At 43.5% G+C, this 14,980-nt stretch overlaps 2 protein-coding genes across 3 annotated transcripts; one reads left to right on the plus strand and one right to left on the minus strand.

Moving 5' to 3' along the window:
• The first annotated feature begins 1,265 nt into the window (after positions 1–1,265).
• On the plus strand, positions 1,266–10,801 carry cep85l (centrosomal protein 85L). Of its 2 annotated transcripts, none has more exons than XM_004083624.4 (13): positions 1,266–1,442; positions 2,232–2,366; positions 2,876–3,675; positions 4,065–4,150; positions 4,219–4,336; positions 4,409–4,576; positions 4,650–4,802; positions 5,551–5,705; positions 6,380–6,497; positions 6,576–6,626; positions 7,721–7,831; positions 7,933–8,107; positions 8,358–10,801. In XM_004083624.4, the coding sequence occupies exons 1-13, from the start codon at positions 1,406–1,408 to the stop codon at positions 8,510–8,512; spliced, it is 2,262 nt and encodes a 753-aa protein (XP_004083672.1). In that variant the 5' UTR covers positions 1,266–1,405; the 3' UTR covers positions 8,513–10,801. The 2 variants fall into 2 exon arrangements, with proteins under 2 accessions (XP_004083672.1, XP_011489974.1); XM_011491672.3 differs by having other exon boundaries at positions 5,554–5,705.
• Positions 10,802–11,121: 320 nt separating this feature from the next.
• On the minus strand, positions 11,122–14,549 carry nus1 (NUS1 dehydrodolichyl diphosphate synthase subunit). The gene is made up of 5 exons (XM_004083533.5): positions 13,895–14,549; positions 12,814–12,945; positions 12,555–12,707; positions 11,728–11,827; positions 11,122–11,650 (listed from the first exon to the last, which is right to left on the minus strand). The coding sequence occupies exons 1-5, from the start codon at positions 14,274–14,276 to the stop codon at positions 11,560–11,562; spliced, it is 858 nt and encodes a 285-aa protein (XP_004083581.1). The 5' UTR covers positions 14,277–14,549; the 3' UTR covers positions 11,122–11,559.
• Between the last annotated feature and the right edge of the window lie 431 nt (positions 14,550–14,980).

Here is a 14,980-nt window from a genome sequence, read left to right on the forward strand (position 1 = left end):
GACTTCTAATGAACTACTGCTGCTCTGCAGAAACTATGTTCCAAAAAAATCATTGTTTTTTATTTTTGTTCAAATCTACATATTCATAATCAAAAGAATTCTGGGAATACTTTGAAAGTGAATCAAAAGATGATCAGAGCAAGACTTTAGGCCCGTACACACCGGGACGAACATTCGCCAGGCGTTATTCGCCAGCGTTTTTCGCCACGTTTTTTGTGTTCACACCCAGGCGATTTTCGCTGACGATGAGCCGAGCGAACATGCAATTTCATTTCCTGACGTTAGATGGCGCTTGATGTAAAACAGAAATACTCCTGTACACAAGGTGGCGCTGCGCAACTTTACGCTTCTTAAAGTCGCTTTTCGCTCAGAAGAAGAGAGCAAGTTTTTAAGCGCTTGTCAGATCAAACAAAGAAAACATGAATATTTGGTCCGGGGATATTTTAGAATGTCCGTCATTATTTCTTCGCGGCAGTGTAGACGCTACTTGGCGTCTATCGTCTTCGCTGGTATGTGTGCCCAGCAAGGCAGTTTTGTGTTTGAGCGCCCCCAAGTTGTGTTTTACTGTAACTTCAGAGGCTCCAGACACGTGTGCAAAAGCGCCGTTCTCATTGGTCGAATAGATTTCGACGCGATGCGTCGAAAAAAAAAACGAACCGAGGCGTTTTATTTTTTTGACGCTTTGACGCGTGGCGTTTTTTCGCGTCGGTGTGCACACTAACATTGGTGCGATGTGTTTAGTCACGACGCGTTAAACGTCGGCGAAAATCGCGCGCGAAATTCGTCCCGGTGTGTACGGGCCTTTTAAGTGTCATATATAAAGAAAGGACCTAACTCTTGAAGACTTAGTAGATATTTTTGCTGAAACACAACAGGAGAATAAAATAGTTCCAAAAGCGCATAGATGACAGTCAAAGTGAAGGCATAACCCACTGAAAATAATTTTCTTAAATGTATAAACCTTTCCAAGCTCCCACAGCAAAAAACGACAGAATGCTAAGAGGATCTACAAGAAGGGAGTGCACAAAGTCTGCAATTCTTCTCCGTGTTATTCCGCTTAAATCCTGGAAAAGCTCAAATGAATCACAGTCCTGTCTGAAAATAGTTGTCAAAGCTCTGTTTTTCAGAAAGGGCTGTGATTTATTTTACAGATTCAAAATGTTGGCTAAACATGAAGACTTCAGATGGACCACATGGGGGCGCCCCTGGCATTTTTTTGGTACCCCTCTGCCCCCCCATTACAAATTTCTAGAGGCGCCTCTGCAGGTTGAAGCTCCGGGTCACGTGGTGGAACCGGAAGTTAACTGTAGGCAGATGAAGTCGGTCCAGGTCTCCAGCGGCTCGTCTTTGGCCGGATCCAGCAGCCCGGTGCTGATCCGGTTCTGACGGATCCCCGGTATTTAGCATGTGGGGAAGAAATCAAGACGAGTCCGATAAAACAGGTGGGTTAGGATTCGGTTCGTGAGGCTTCAGCAGAAGTTCTGCTGCTCAGCTGGGCTTAAGATTTAAGGACTTTGGCTTCGTGTTCCGGTTCTGAACGGAGCGAACATAGAGCTTCACCTCAAAACATAATAATAATATTATAATAATAATATAATAATTATTATTATTATTATTATTAAACAAGAATAATTTTTTATTAAAATTTTTTAATGAATCAGAACAAAAACAATCAATTCTGCAAACTGCATAAATTAGATTTACGGTGACTGTGGGAGGAGCTAGAACGCCACCGACCTTTTGTTTCATGTCATTTCCGTAAAGTCTAAAGACTGCCAGGTTAGTTTTTTTTGCAACCGGGTTGGTTTATTGTCACAGCGGGAGAGCGTGTAAACAGAGAGCTCTCAGTGAAACAAATGGTTGGGGGGGGGTTGACCATCAAAAAGAACACTGGAAATAAGTTGGGTTGCTCCAACTCGGAGAACTAATAAACTTTAAGAGAAAATGATGTCCTAGAAAACAGCACAAGTTTATTGATTTTGGCTAAAAACAGTCTAATCATAAATAATTGATGACTGGAAACGCTTTGAAAATAGAGCAAAAGATGATTGGAGTAAGTCTTTAAATTACAGGGAGTGTCTCTGTTTGGACCAAAAGATTCTGCTTTTCATCACCCCTACAGTAGCAACACTATATTGAACTTAACAGAGCTAGAACAGAGCGCAAACAGTCACAATCTGCCCTCAAACCTTTGTGTTTTTCTACGTCTCATTTTTTCCCCTCCTTTCTAGGCTCCCCAGGTTGGGGTTTTGGACCTGACCCGGCCTGGCCCGGTGGTAGTGGGATGTACGGCGGGCGTAGACGAAGTGCAGTGTCTGACAGTGGCGACACTGGTATTGGTACTCTGTGCTCGGATAGTTTGGAAGGTAGGACCTCTTTTAATCATTCTGATGGTTTTACTACTGCATTGTGGATCACAGATCTCCGCCTTTGATGAAGAGATCCTGAAAAAACCCAAAGAGAACAAATAGGAAGTTAGCATGTGATTGCGTTGGGGAAATTCAATTTTTTTTATCTCCAGTATAACAGTATATCAAATGGCATTAACACATGCTTTTATCAAAAGCCCTTGAGGGCAAAGTAAGGTGCATTGGTCAATAGCACGACTGTGAACCCAGACGAACCAACCAGCAGATGGCTGCCTGATCTATCTACCTAGCTGTGTCCAACTTCTTTCGTTGCCATTCAAGAAGTAATGTCCATCACCAGCTCTTTTCCCCCTACAAAAATTTTCAATTGACATAGTCAAGAACATTCATCGCTATGCTGATGACATCAGTACATCCTGAAAAAGTACAGTGTTGTGAAAATTGTTAACGTTTTTGGTTTTGGTGTTGTTTTAATGGTGATATTTTTCCAACCATTTGTTTCACAGACGACTCTGGTTCTGGTACCACCCCCCCGTCCCTCCAGCTGTCTTTGCATCCTCACTCTAGCCGGGATGACGACAGTGTCCCAGTCGTCGCCATTACTCCGTCCTCCTCCTTTTCACCTGGTAGTGGTTGCAGAACCCCAGCTTCACCACACAGTGTTGGACGCTGGAGCCAGTCCTGGTACTCTGCAAAACCCAGGACTTCTCAGATAGGGGCACCCAGTTCTCTGGACCTGCAGGACCCCCAGCCTATCAGGAGGTGGTCCTCTTTTACAAAGCTGTCATCAGGATCTGAGAAGAACCCCACCAGAACATCAAGCTTCCAGTACAGCCCGGATGCTCAAGGCTCTCTGGACCGAGGACTACAGTACGGGTCCAGGAAGGCATGTAGGAGCACCAGTATGGACCTATACCTGCCGCTGTCTTCCATCTCAACGTGCAGCACTACATTGCAGCGCTCCCCCAGTGCCAGCCCTGCTTCCTGGTACCAACACAGCAGTAGATCTATGGGTCTGGACATGGACCGGTTCCCATCCTCAGCTCACTCCTCTCCACTAAAACAGAGTCGTCTGGACATGAAGTACTCTCCATTACCTGAGCCAAACATGGTTGGTGGAGGAGGACAAGGGTTTGGACTGAGCTCAGTAGAACGTTCTCTGGCCCAGAAGGGGGAGAGAACTTCCCCAATCCAGCCGGCTGTTCGAACCCAGATGTGGCTAGCGGAGCAGATGGAGTACAGGCCCAAGTCAGAGCCTGGCTCAGACACAGATGAGCTATCACCGTGGCAACAAAGACTCAACCAGGTAATGGGGATGATCACAGGTATGATGTGAAATGTAGAAAGATGAGGAAAAACACAGTAGACAGCAAGAAGTGAAGGCGGAAACAGTTCTTTATTCTTTGTCTGACCCAATTTGATTTCTTTTTTTCTAGCAGAAATTCGGAAAACATTGTTTTTTTTCCCAATAACATATTGATAAACATTGATACCAAAAATTTTGAGGTGAACACACTAGAAAAGAGACAAAAGGGTTGGTGGGATCATCCTACATTTGGAGTTCTTGCTGTTATTCTCAACTGAAAATCCAACTTTTGGCTAAATTCTATATCCAACAAATTGGGTTCGTTAGCTGCTGAGCAGATCTTTGGTTGTTTAGGTCTTTCTTTGCTTGACGCTTTTGTGTGTCAGCAGACGTTGATGGAGACCCCACTTCCTGTCCACACTCTGATGAAGGTGAAAGAAGAGCTGCTGCGGCAAAGAGAGCTGGAGATCCTCAGGTTTGAGTCTTCCGTTTACCCATTTGCGTTTGTCAATTTTCCCTTTTGATGTTCGTTATGCATTTCAGGCAGAAGCAGCAGATCCTGCAGCTGCACATCCAGATCAGAGAAAATGAGCTGAGAGCTCAGCAGCTCCTTCAGAACCACAGAGGCTGGACAGACGACCCCCTGAGCCGAAACCCAGAGGTAAGATGCATTGTTATTTACCGGTAAGTTTTTACATTGAAAAGATCCAACTGAGTCTCTGCTGTCCTTTAGAAGTCACCAGCCAGGACACTCTGCAAGCAGCCGACTGATTGGTTGTGCTGCCATGAAGAAGTTGGAGGGAAACTGGCGTTGGCAGAACTTGAAGTTCTCCACTTGAACAAGTTCTTCAAACAGGTCACCCAAAAATACACTGAAGACATGAAAAAACTGGAGGAGAAGGTGGGAACCTGACAGAAGTCACCGATGTGGAAGAGCACCCGACAGACAGCTGACAGCTTTGTGCGACCCACAGGTGAAGACAAGGGATCGCTACATCTGCAGCCTGAAGAAGAAGTGTCAGAGGGAGAGTGAGCAGAACCGAGAGAAGCAGCAACGCATTGAGACGCTGGAGAGATACCTGTCTGAGCTGCCCACTGTGGAGCAGGTTCATGAGCGGGCCCAACAGGTACCTCAGGAAAGAGACACCTGAGACACCTGACAACCGGCTGTTCTTTGGTGAATTGAAGGAACGATAGAGGTCAAGTAGGGGTCTTAATAGACCACCTATTGAGACAAGTGGGAATTCATGTCTTAAGACATTGACTGTCACTAAATGTAATCACATATTTGGGCTCCTCAATAAATAAGAAACCAAGGGTCTGGTATTTTAAAGGCGTTCCCAGTGGCCTTTTAATTATGATTCTACTGTTTTTAATCCAAATCCAGATTGTTTTCTAGGACATAGTTTTTGCAGAGCACCAGGAGTCCATTAGAAGTTAGCCCCTGAGTTGTGAGCGGGACTGTTGGCGCGCAGCAACCACATCCCCTCTTCCCATCGCCCATAACTGAGCTATCTGTTTACGGGCTCTCCTGCTGGCTTACAGCCTTTCACACCCCCAACTTAACAATACCGGTGTAACAAATATGGCGAACAGTGTTGGAGCTATCCAGCCGTTTTTTCCGCTCTTTGAATTAAGAAATAGTCAGAAAATGAACATTCAAGCTCAATTTTCTTTATGTCCTCCATCATGAGAAAAATGCCACAAGAACATGTCAAGAGCACCATTTTCATCGGAGTAGATCTTTAATCTTGTAGGATTTGGTTTGCAGCCTCCAAACTCCTCACCTAATGTAGAAAGACAGTTGTGATGCTTTGTAGTCTGCCTGTTGGCTGTGTGACATTCCCAGTGTGTCTTCTTCATCTGCGCGCTCAGCAGGAAGATCTGCACCGGAAAGCCCAGGATCTGCAGAAAACCATTTCAAAGCTCCAGAAGAACCTGGAAGAACGGCAGTCATTGATGAAGGAGAAGGACGCCATGATCGAGTCACAGGCCAAGAGAGAGGAGGAGCTGATGGCATCTGTACTCAGGTGTGTCCTAAAGTCAGCAAAAGCTGTTTGGAGACCTGTCAATCAACAGTGGACCACACCCCCTCCCTCAGTGCGACCCTCAGTGGGTGGAAGAGGGGTCATGGGCCACCCCTGTATCTTTTCTAATCAATTATTTTATTATGAGTAAACCAATACATAATGACTGATGTGCCCACCAATGTCATCTATTTAGGGGAGATCTCTATAGGTACCCAGAATTCCAACCTCCACTGATGGGGGGCAGTAGCTATGAAGATGCATTCAGTTTCTCAAAAGCCATAGAAAAATGCGTGCAGCTCTGAGTCTTAGGGCATCAAGTCTTTTACAAACTAAAAATGTATACAGTATATTAAATAAAAAAGTAAACTGCATCAATTAACTTAGTTGCTACTCTTGTTTTGACTCTGATTTCCTCTCCAGTCTCTTTGTTGCTAGAATCTTCTCTGTGTAGGTCTTTAGTATTGAAAGAAAAAGAGGAAGGGACCTTAATTGTGCAATATATATATTTATATGGGTGTATTTGAATTTGTTTTCTTTTTTCTGGAGGCCCCACTGATACTCATTTATTAAAATTCACTTTATAGAGCTTTCCAGAACTCCTGTTCCACTGATCAATGAGTCCCACATGTTCTGGTCTTTGTCTTGGTGTAAGATGTTTCTCTGATCACTTGCAGCCTGCAGGCTAAGGTGCAGCAGTGCTTCAGTGATGGAGTTAGGTTGCCCGTGCAGGACCTAAAGCAGTTGGAGGGGGAGAACTCTCATCTCCTGCAGCAGCGGAATCACAGCAGCCAGGTAACATCCTCAGTGTTCGGCTGCCTCGCACACGCAGGAATGAAGTCTCAAGCTAACACTTCCTTCTGCTTTCAACAGATTTTTAGGCATCAGAAGGAAGAGATCGATAGACTGAGCCTACTGCTCATGGTAAAGTTATCCCCTCTCAACATGCACATACAGATTCTTACAACACAAAAACAGGTTCAGTCACTGCTGACATGAAGCTGACAGAATAACCTGGTAACCATAAATAACGCCTGTTGTAACTGCATCAAGAAAGCAACTAACATCCTTTTCATAGGTATGTACTTTTACATCAAGCGAATTTGTAAAACTGAGTCAATTTAGCTGGAAAAGCTACCTTCAAAGTTGTAACAACATATTTTACCTTCACACTATTATAGTTACTATATTTTAAAGACACAATCACTGACATGCATGTCTGTCTGGTCTGTCAAATATTCTCATTACGTCACCTTTCTTGCCGGCTTGGGTCATATTTGGCTTTTACTGTGTTCGTTTCTTTTAGCAGACATGATTTTACTGTGTTTAAATTTTAGGAAGGTCTAGCTCAGGGGTCTCCAATCCTGTTCACCTTCTTAGATGACCTTGCTTCAGTAATTGCTTGTCAACCTGGATCAGGTGGATTCAGTCAATCAGAAACTGGGCTCAATCCAGCTAATCAGCAATTGTTGAAGCAGGGTTAGCTGCAAAACAAGCAGGGCAGTAGCTGACACGGAACAGGGCTGAAGATGCCTGGTCTGGCTTATAGCTGAAAACCTAAATAATTTAAAAGACGGCATGTTTTCTTATAGCACAAGTTTGTCAACAATATTTTGTGTTTTGGTGGTTATGGACCTCCATGACATCCCAAACTCATCATGAGAAGAGGGAGTGCGATCTATCAATTTTTAGAGGAGAGTATAAGCCCGGGCAAGCCTCCACATGGTTCATTGTCCTGGATTAAAACACAGATTCGCAAATGGTAATGTTAGTTTATTTATACTAGTACTTAAAGCTGACTAAATATTAAAGAACATACCAAGCATGAAGAACAAACCATGTCAGTATGAAAGAAGCAGCACTCACTTCCTGTTTGGTTCTGAAGAATCCACATTCTGACATGTAGACTTGATCCAGTAAAGCTTAATGAGGATAATAAAGGTCTGTATATTCAATAACTCTACTCTAAGAGTTCCGTTAAAGCAGGTTAAGTTCATCACCACTCTGTTATCGCTCAGGCTGCCAGAGCCAGGCTGCAAGAGAAACAAGGCATTTCCCATCAACACCAGTCACACCAACCAGAGGAAGAAGAAGACAGCCGAGCTCCTTCGTCCAGAGCCGTCCTGCAGGTCTCAGCTCCCTTACATGATCTGCTACAGAGAACAAAGTTCAGCTTTTTCCATTTTCATGTGAATTGAAATTATATTGTGTGTGTGTGTCTTGATTCCAGAACCAAATAGAAGACCCATCTCTGTTTGTGCTATCTGGTCTGGGCAAGTCTGAAGTGGACCGATTGTTGAAAGAGATGTCTTTGTGTCTACTGGACCTCCAGGCTCTTTGCAACATATTGGTTCAGAGAGCTCAGGGCGAAGAGCCCAACCTTTCTTTACTTCTTGGCATAAAGTGTAAGTACATGTAAATATACAGTTCAGAATCATCTTTATACTTTAAGCAACATTTTAAAGAACAGCAGTGTTTAATGTGCAGTTGAAACCCAGGGTTGAAGACCTTGTGGGTTGATGACAGAGTCTTCGATTGCAGGTTGTGGATATTTCAACATTGACTGACACATATTCATAAAGTCCTGTTGAAATCCAAACATGTACTCAGGGGTTACCTGGGTGTCACGCTATAACCTGCCGTTCTGTTTTTCAGCTGAGGAGATTGACTGCAGAGTGGAGGAGGAAGAGGAGTTGAGTGTGAAACTGCTTGAAGTCTGCCGACTAAGGAAAGGCATTGATGAGCTGAGAAGAAACATCTCTGAGCGCTGTGATCATTTCTTGGGTAATGGGAGACCCCCACCACACTGATATGTGACCAAACAATAGATTAAAGTGATGGAAATCCTCAGACCTCACAGAATGCGGACTCATATGATATTCCTTGTAGACACAGCGCAACTTTCTGAGAGATTTTCCTGATGTCTTGGTGGACCATGAAGCTCCCTTCCACTGTTAAAATCATCTCTTCCTGGCTGAACTCAGTCTGTTCAGATCCTGTCACAATTTCTGTTTCTGGTGGGATCTGTTAATCTTTTTTCTTGTGCTCAAATGTTTAGAAAACTAAATATTCAGGTCCACTTTTATGCAGATGACAACTAGCTCTCCAAACCCAAATCTGCTCACTTTACCCTTTCTACTTTAGTTTCCAGAAGTCTTGTTTAGTTTGTCTTTATCAAACTAAACTGGTAAAAAGGAATTAATAGTTTTAAATCAAACACAAACAAATGTGTTCTTCCTCTGGTGTTTGAGGTCTAATAAGCTTTTTCGACAGCACTTTTTTTTTCTAAAGATATTGCCTCTTGGCTGACTTCCATCTTTACAGCAATAACTCTGTCCATTTATAACCAACACCTCAGAAGGGCTGTTACTTTTTGTCGTATTCTTTTCTTTGCACAGGCAGCTTAAACTGCTTCGCCACCTCCAAAAAATTATACTAATGATACAAAAAAACAAGTTTTGATTGATCAACAGAATTTGATTGTGTGTGGTGGAATGCACATTCTTTGGTTTGGCCGGTCCAAACTTTTGTGTGACGGTGCACACAAGTCCACCCAAAGTTATTCTTTGTTCATCCCAGCGTGTGGATCCTCGGTCGGGCAACGTTTTATTAGTTCTTACCGAAAGGCGGCCTCTTGACTTTGTTGTGGAGGCAAGTTTCAAATCCAAAACAACAGGAACCCTGCCAGTTCACCAAGTAACCAGAAAGTTAGTCTACGTATACAAACAGGCACAGTCTGAATCAAAAAGGATCTTCATCTTTGTGGTTAGAATTAAAATCTGAAGTAGATAAACCAGAAGTAAAATTTTACATTTCAAACCAAACTTGTTCTGAATGAGAGTGCAGTATTTTTAAATGACATGCAACAGTTGAATCTTCAGCTCTGAATGGGTTTGTTGGGTGTGTTCCAACAACTGTCTATATACTAAAATGGGCGGCCTTGGTGCAGTGGTCGACCTCTGATCGGAATACTACAGGTTTGATTCCTGCCTTGCCCATCCATGTGTTGAAGTGTGCTTTGGGCTTTTAGGAAGCTAGAATAGCACTAAACTAGTATATGCCATTTACCAAATGTATTCAAATCCGTCCAATGAAACGATGCGTTATTCCAACGCTTTGTCTGCTGTCATTTACAAGTATGAAGCTTTTCCATCCTTCCCTCTTCAGACAGCTAGACTTCCCGTTTATTCTCCTCACTCACAACCATCCATCCTTCATCTCCATTCCTTAAAGTCCCACTCCGATCATCTTTTGAGCTATTTTGAAAGCGTTCCCAGTGTCTTTTAATTTATGATTATGCTCCTCCTTAACCTGATGTGTCAAAAGGGATTTTTCTGCATTTTCATTGTTTTGTCTTAATTTTAAAATGTTTCTTTTTTTATTGTTTTTACTTTATTTAAAAAGTGCTTTTTATAATGTCTATGCATAACAAATATTATTTTTATTGTATATGACCCAACTGCCTGCGTTGTTTTTTTTGCATGTTAACCAAAAATGTAAGTTGGATTATGTTCATACTACAAGTCTTAATCCTTAAATCTTTTTTCTTCTTTTGCTTTTGTTGCTAAATGTTCTTGTTTTTTTTATGCACATTTCATATAATTCTAACGCGAGCGCCATTAGTCCTAAATCGAGAAGATTTGACTTCAGTCATTTCAGAAGTAAACCCATGTGCTACTTACTTAGCACCTTTTTTAATTTTCTCCAGTGCAAAATTGTAATTATTTTTACTATATTTACCTCTGTTGATCCAAGAGAGCCAATAAGGTTAGAGGTCCCTACCTACAACAGAAGAACTCAGCTGAAGTCACCTGATGAAAGACAATCTAGGAAATTGACCTTAAATGTCATTTAAGACAACGTAATTTTTTTTTTACCGGTTAGACTCTTGGGGAAATTATATTAGAGGAAACTTTATTTTTAAGTATGAATGATGTCTTAGCTTTATTTGCATAAACCTGACAGGAAATGTGCTGTCAGGCCATTTTTAGGAACCTTTATCGGTCAGGCACTTTGTCAAATTTACCAGAAAATGTATTAAAACTGTTTTAATGTATCTGGTTTTTTTTATAATTATCAGAATAAAATCAGAAATGGTCGGGGTGAGTGTTTTTGTTCAGTTTGAATTCCTAGATTTTGTCCCAATGAGCTGACATCACAGCAAAGGCACTTTTCTCCGCTTCAGAATTTGGTGGAATTAATTTTATTGCATAAAAAGTTAAAGAGTAATGGTAGTTAAAATAATTTAAACACTGAAGCTTAAGCTCCAGTGTTAAAGGATTAAGTCACCTTGATTAACCGACCCTTACTCAAGTTCATATTTAAATAAGCTTCCATCTGGAAGTAAGAGACCTGCCCTCGACTTTCAGCAGAAAGTAGCGTCATGTGACCAGGAGTCATGTGACATTTGGAGATGGGGACGTGTGGCACTTCTCTTTATTTCAAAAAATCCCTCCAGCAGAAACCAAACAACAGGTCAACACAACAGTCAGTCTTATTTACACACCAAACACACGTCATCTGCTAGTCAGGTGAGTCTGAGTCTTTGTCCCGCTGTGAAGAAGAGGAGGGGGATGGCCACACCTCCTCTACCTTCACGCTCTGCCAAGTCAGCAGCAGATGGACGGATGAAGGCCATGAGGATGACAGCTGGTCTCTGTTGTCAGCAACCTCGCCGATTAACTGAGTGATCTCCAAACATCCCAGGAGGGGAGTCCATTGGACAACAAGAGGCGGAGCCTGCGCCGGCCACACTCACTGGTCACCATGGCTCAAACAGTTGTGGATACACGGTAGATAAAGGACGGCTCAACGTCTATCCAGACTCCTCTTCCTCTACAAAAAACTAAAAGTCTCCTCACTGTCCGAGTCGCTGCTGGCAGACTCCGTAGCGCTGCAGGGCACCATACAAGTCCTCGTACAACACGTTTCTGTGCGATGGCACCGAGCTGAAAAAACACGGGACACAAAGTCAGAGCAGCGCCACCTACAGTCAGTCTTAAGAGACGGAGGGACTGCGGCTTACACAAACTCTGTGAGTCGGATGTGCCAGGGCAGGAAGCCGAGCGTGCTGTTCACCGGACCAAACTTCACCACCAGCTCTGGGTCTGGAATGTTTTTGGATTCTGAAACAAGAGACATGTTTTCAACTCCATCCAGTCAAGGTTGACATAAAAAAAAACCTGAAGTGAAGTGAGCTTAAGGCAAACAGATCAACAAGATCATTAAACAGTGACCTTCATTTAGATGGATTAGCTTTCACACTGCACTTCTGAGAGTGGATCAAACTGTTGTGTTTCCCTAAATTCCCCTTTAGGTGCGAATGTGAGTGTTGGTGGCTTTGTGTGGTCCTGAAATGGTTTGGCGAACAGGGTGGAACCCGCCCTCACCCTTTTGAGGTTGGGATAGGCTCCAGCCTCCCTGGGACCCTGAAGAAGACTATAGAGGGTTTAGAAGAAGGAGGCTTTTTCTTTGGTACCTATGTTACTTTCTATGTCTGGTTTACCGGATTGCCCTTCACAGCTGCTAAATTTGCCCGCATTATCAGTCCTCCACCGCCGTGCCTTACAGTTAGCATGAGAAGTTTGATTCATTTCATCTCTGATCTGATCTCACATGTCTACAAGACAAAGTTTCATTCGTCATTTTGACTTTGATGTTATTTTGAATTATAGTTGAGCTTCTTTGTTATTTTAGGAAAACTGATTCATTTTTTTCAACTTGTCCAAAGAATGTCCTCATCTCATCCAATCTTTAACATCCAACATGCTAAATGAGGCCTTCTGGGTCTACAAAGCCGACTTCGCATTCCGTCCGTGATCATATCTTCTAATTTGAAGCAGGACCGAGTACCTCTAAGCATGACGTCCAGCATGGACACATTAATGTCTCTGGAGCTCCTCTCCTTGTTCTCCACTGCATGGCAGAGCTTCCTGGCCGCCTGAACGATGCTGTGCTTCCCGTCTTCAGGAGACAAGACTTTCACCGTGGGTCTGCAGGACACAACTGACACACGAGATACAGTCACCCCACACGGTGAGCATCTCAGCCATCTTTACAGAGAAAGAAATGTCAAGAAAAACTGAGATTCAGGAGATCAGGGCGGTCTCACCACAGTGCTGGTGTTCGTCACCGCCGTTACTCAGAACCTCCACGTTGTATTTGGACCCGTCCAGTCCCAGCAGGTTCTGTTGCTGCCTCATGATCTCCTCCTGCAGATGGGAGTTGTTTTTCTGGAAGATACCTGAGGGACACAAAGACGAGAAAAGTTCAGGTATCGTCAGAGACAAAAATCGGACTTTCTGCATGTCGAGAGAACAGTTTGACTTCATAGGCTAGGATCTGGATATAGAAGAACCCCCCAAAAAGAAAAATAGCACTTTTTTAAACTGATAAACACTTCAGAAGCAACACAAACTGTCAAACTTTATTTAACCCATTTAGAAACAGCTGAAGGAAAGTATGTATCAAACCAAAACAGGTTGACAGAAAAATAAGTTTTTATATTTTCTACAATAGTAACAATAACAAAAGTAAATCAGTGTTTTCTTTTTCAAGTAAATCAAGTAAGACTTCAACCCAAAGGCTCTTGATTTGTTGAAGGTTGTAGACCCCAGTGCTGCAGGATAATGGAAACCAATGATTCTCAACAGATCCTTAGTAACAGTTAGGATTTAGAGCCAAATAAAATAAATCAATAAAGCTTTGTTTTAAAAAAGGACCAACTGTTTCATTGTGGCATACTGTTTGAAAATAATGTTTATATTTTGGAGTTAGACCATCTTTCTTGTGAATATAAAATTTGGCTGAAACCTAAAATAAGTTTGGTTTAATAATGAATTTTTGTTGTGTGCGCCCGAAAAAACTGGATCGCTCTGATCTGAGTCTGATGTCACAGTCAGATCATCACGGATCTGAACCAATCACAGAGGAACAGATCTCAGACCCAGATCATCTTAATTCTTGTGATCAAAACACATTTTGTACTCTTTTACGGTTCAAAACTACCAACATCTTATGCATGTCACTTAAACTTTCGTGTATTACATTTTCTACCGGGGATAAACTAATGTTAACCACAGGCGGTCACGTGACTGGACTTTTTGATTCATCCAAAGTGTGTGTAAGTAATTTAAAAGGGGTGCGCCATGACAGTGCATCATCCGCAGGTGTACTGATCGGGGACAGATTACCGTGATGATCGTAGACGCTGACGTAGGACACACCAACGGCCATGCACCACACCACCAGGTTTGCGATGTCCGTAAAGCTGGGCTCCTCCTCGGCTACCATCAACCCGACGTGCACCGGCAACTTCTCAAGAGCTTTGCCATCCGCCAGCCACTGCGCGCGGCGGCTGCCAGTGTCAGCGCGGCTCCCGCTCACGGGGCTCCGCTCCAGCTTCTTCTGAGAGTCCGTCGGCAGAGCCGCGGGCAGGAGGAGCGCCGCCGCCATCCGCTCCCACAAGCTACCGCCGCGGTTCCGCAGGCGGCCTCGAAGCCACGACATGAGGGCTCTCTTGACGCGAAGCAGAGCGAGCAGGAGCCGCCAAAGCAGGCCGTACAGCAGCGCCATGAGTGCAGCTCCTACTCTGGAGAAATCAGGGAGAAGATTGATTTGCGTGGCTCCGCCGCACTGGAGCGACTCTCAGCTCCCCGCTTTCACTACAGCTGCTGGTTCCACTTCAGCAAACGGTGCTCCACTCCTCGGCTGGTTCCGATAGGCCAACTGGTTCTGTGTGTTAGGTTGTTTCTGTTCGAATCACCTCAGCCCCGCCAATGTATCACCACCTCCACCATAACCCTGCCTGTCAACCTCCGAACTCTGACCTGCGGTGCTGCGTGATACACGGAGCTCTCTGATTGGTCGATACCACAGTGACGGAAACGAGGCCCGCCCAACAATTCAGGGTAGTGTCCCCAGTGGTCAGCGTGCGTATTGCAGGCAATGCTTATTTTTACATGCTTTATGTCTTGAATACTTTCTTTACATTCAAGTAGCAATTCTCAATTTATATCTAACACAGATCTGCTACTTATTTAATATATAAATGTATTAAATAAAATCAAAATGTATTGACTTTATTTCAACAAGGCAACTTTCCATTTGTGGGATAAATAAAGCGTTATTCTAAATTAAATACATTCATTAATTCATCTTCTTCCGTTTATTCCCTTTCGGGGTCATGGAGCTGCTGGAGCCTATCCCGGCCGCTTGTGGGCGAAGGCAGGGGACACCCTGGACAGGTCGCCAGTCTCTGTCACACAAGTAGAGAATCA

Source organism: Oryzias latipes, chromosome 24, assembly GCF_053564925.1.
Source record: "Oryzias latipes strain Hd-rR chromosome 24, Olatipes_Hd-rR_3.1".
Lineage (NCBI taxonomy): Eukaryota > Metazoa > Chordata > Actinopteri > Beloniformes > Adrianichthyidae > Oryzias > Oryzias latipes.

Bases quoted from the DNA above. Each gene is read 5' to 3' on its own strand.
- cep85l (XM_004083624.4), top strand. From the start codon at position 1,406: ATGTGGGGAAGAAATCAAGACGAGTCCGATAAAACAG. The intron at 6,627-7,720 runs GTAAAGTTATCC...GTTATCGCTCAG, and splicing joins GACTGAGCCTACTGCTCATG to GCTGCCAGAGCCAGGCTGCA. The intron at 7,832-7,932 runs GTCTCAGCTCCC...TCTTGATTCCAG, and splicing joins CGTCCAGAGCCGTCCTGCAG to AACCAAATAGAAGACCCATC.
- nus1 (XM_004083533.5), bottom strand. From the start codon at position 14,276: ATGGCGCTGCTGTACGGCCTGCTTTGGCGGCTCCTGCTCGCTCTGCTT. The intron at 12,708-12,813 runs GTGAGACCGCCC...CTCGTGTGTCAG, and splicing joins TGACGAACACCAGCACTGTG to TTGTGTCCTGCAGACCCACG. The intron at 11,651-11,727 runs GTAAGCCGCAGT...GTGTTTTTTCAG, and splicing joins ATCCGACTCACAGAGTTTGT to CTCGGTGCCATCGCACAGAA.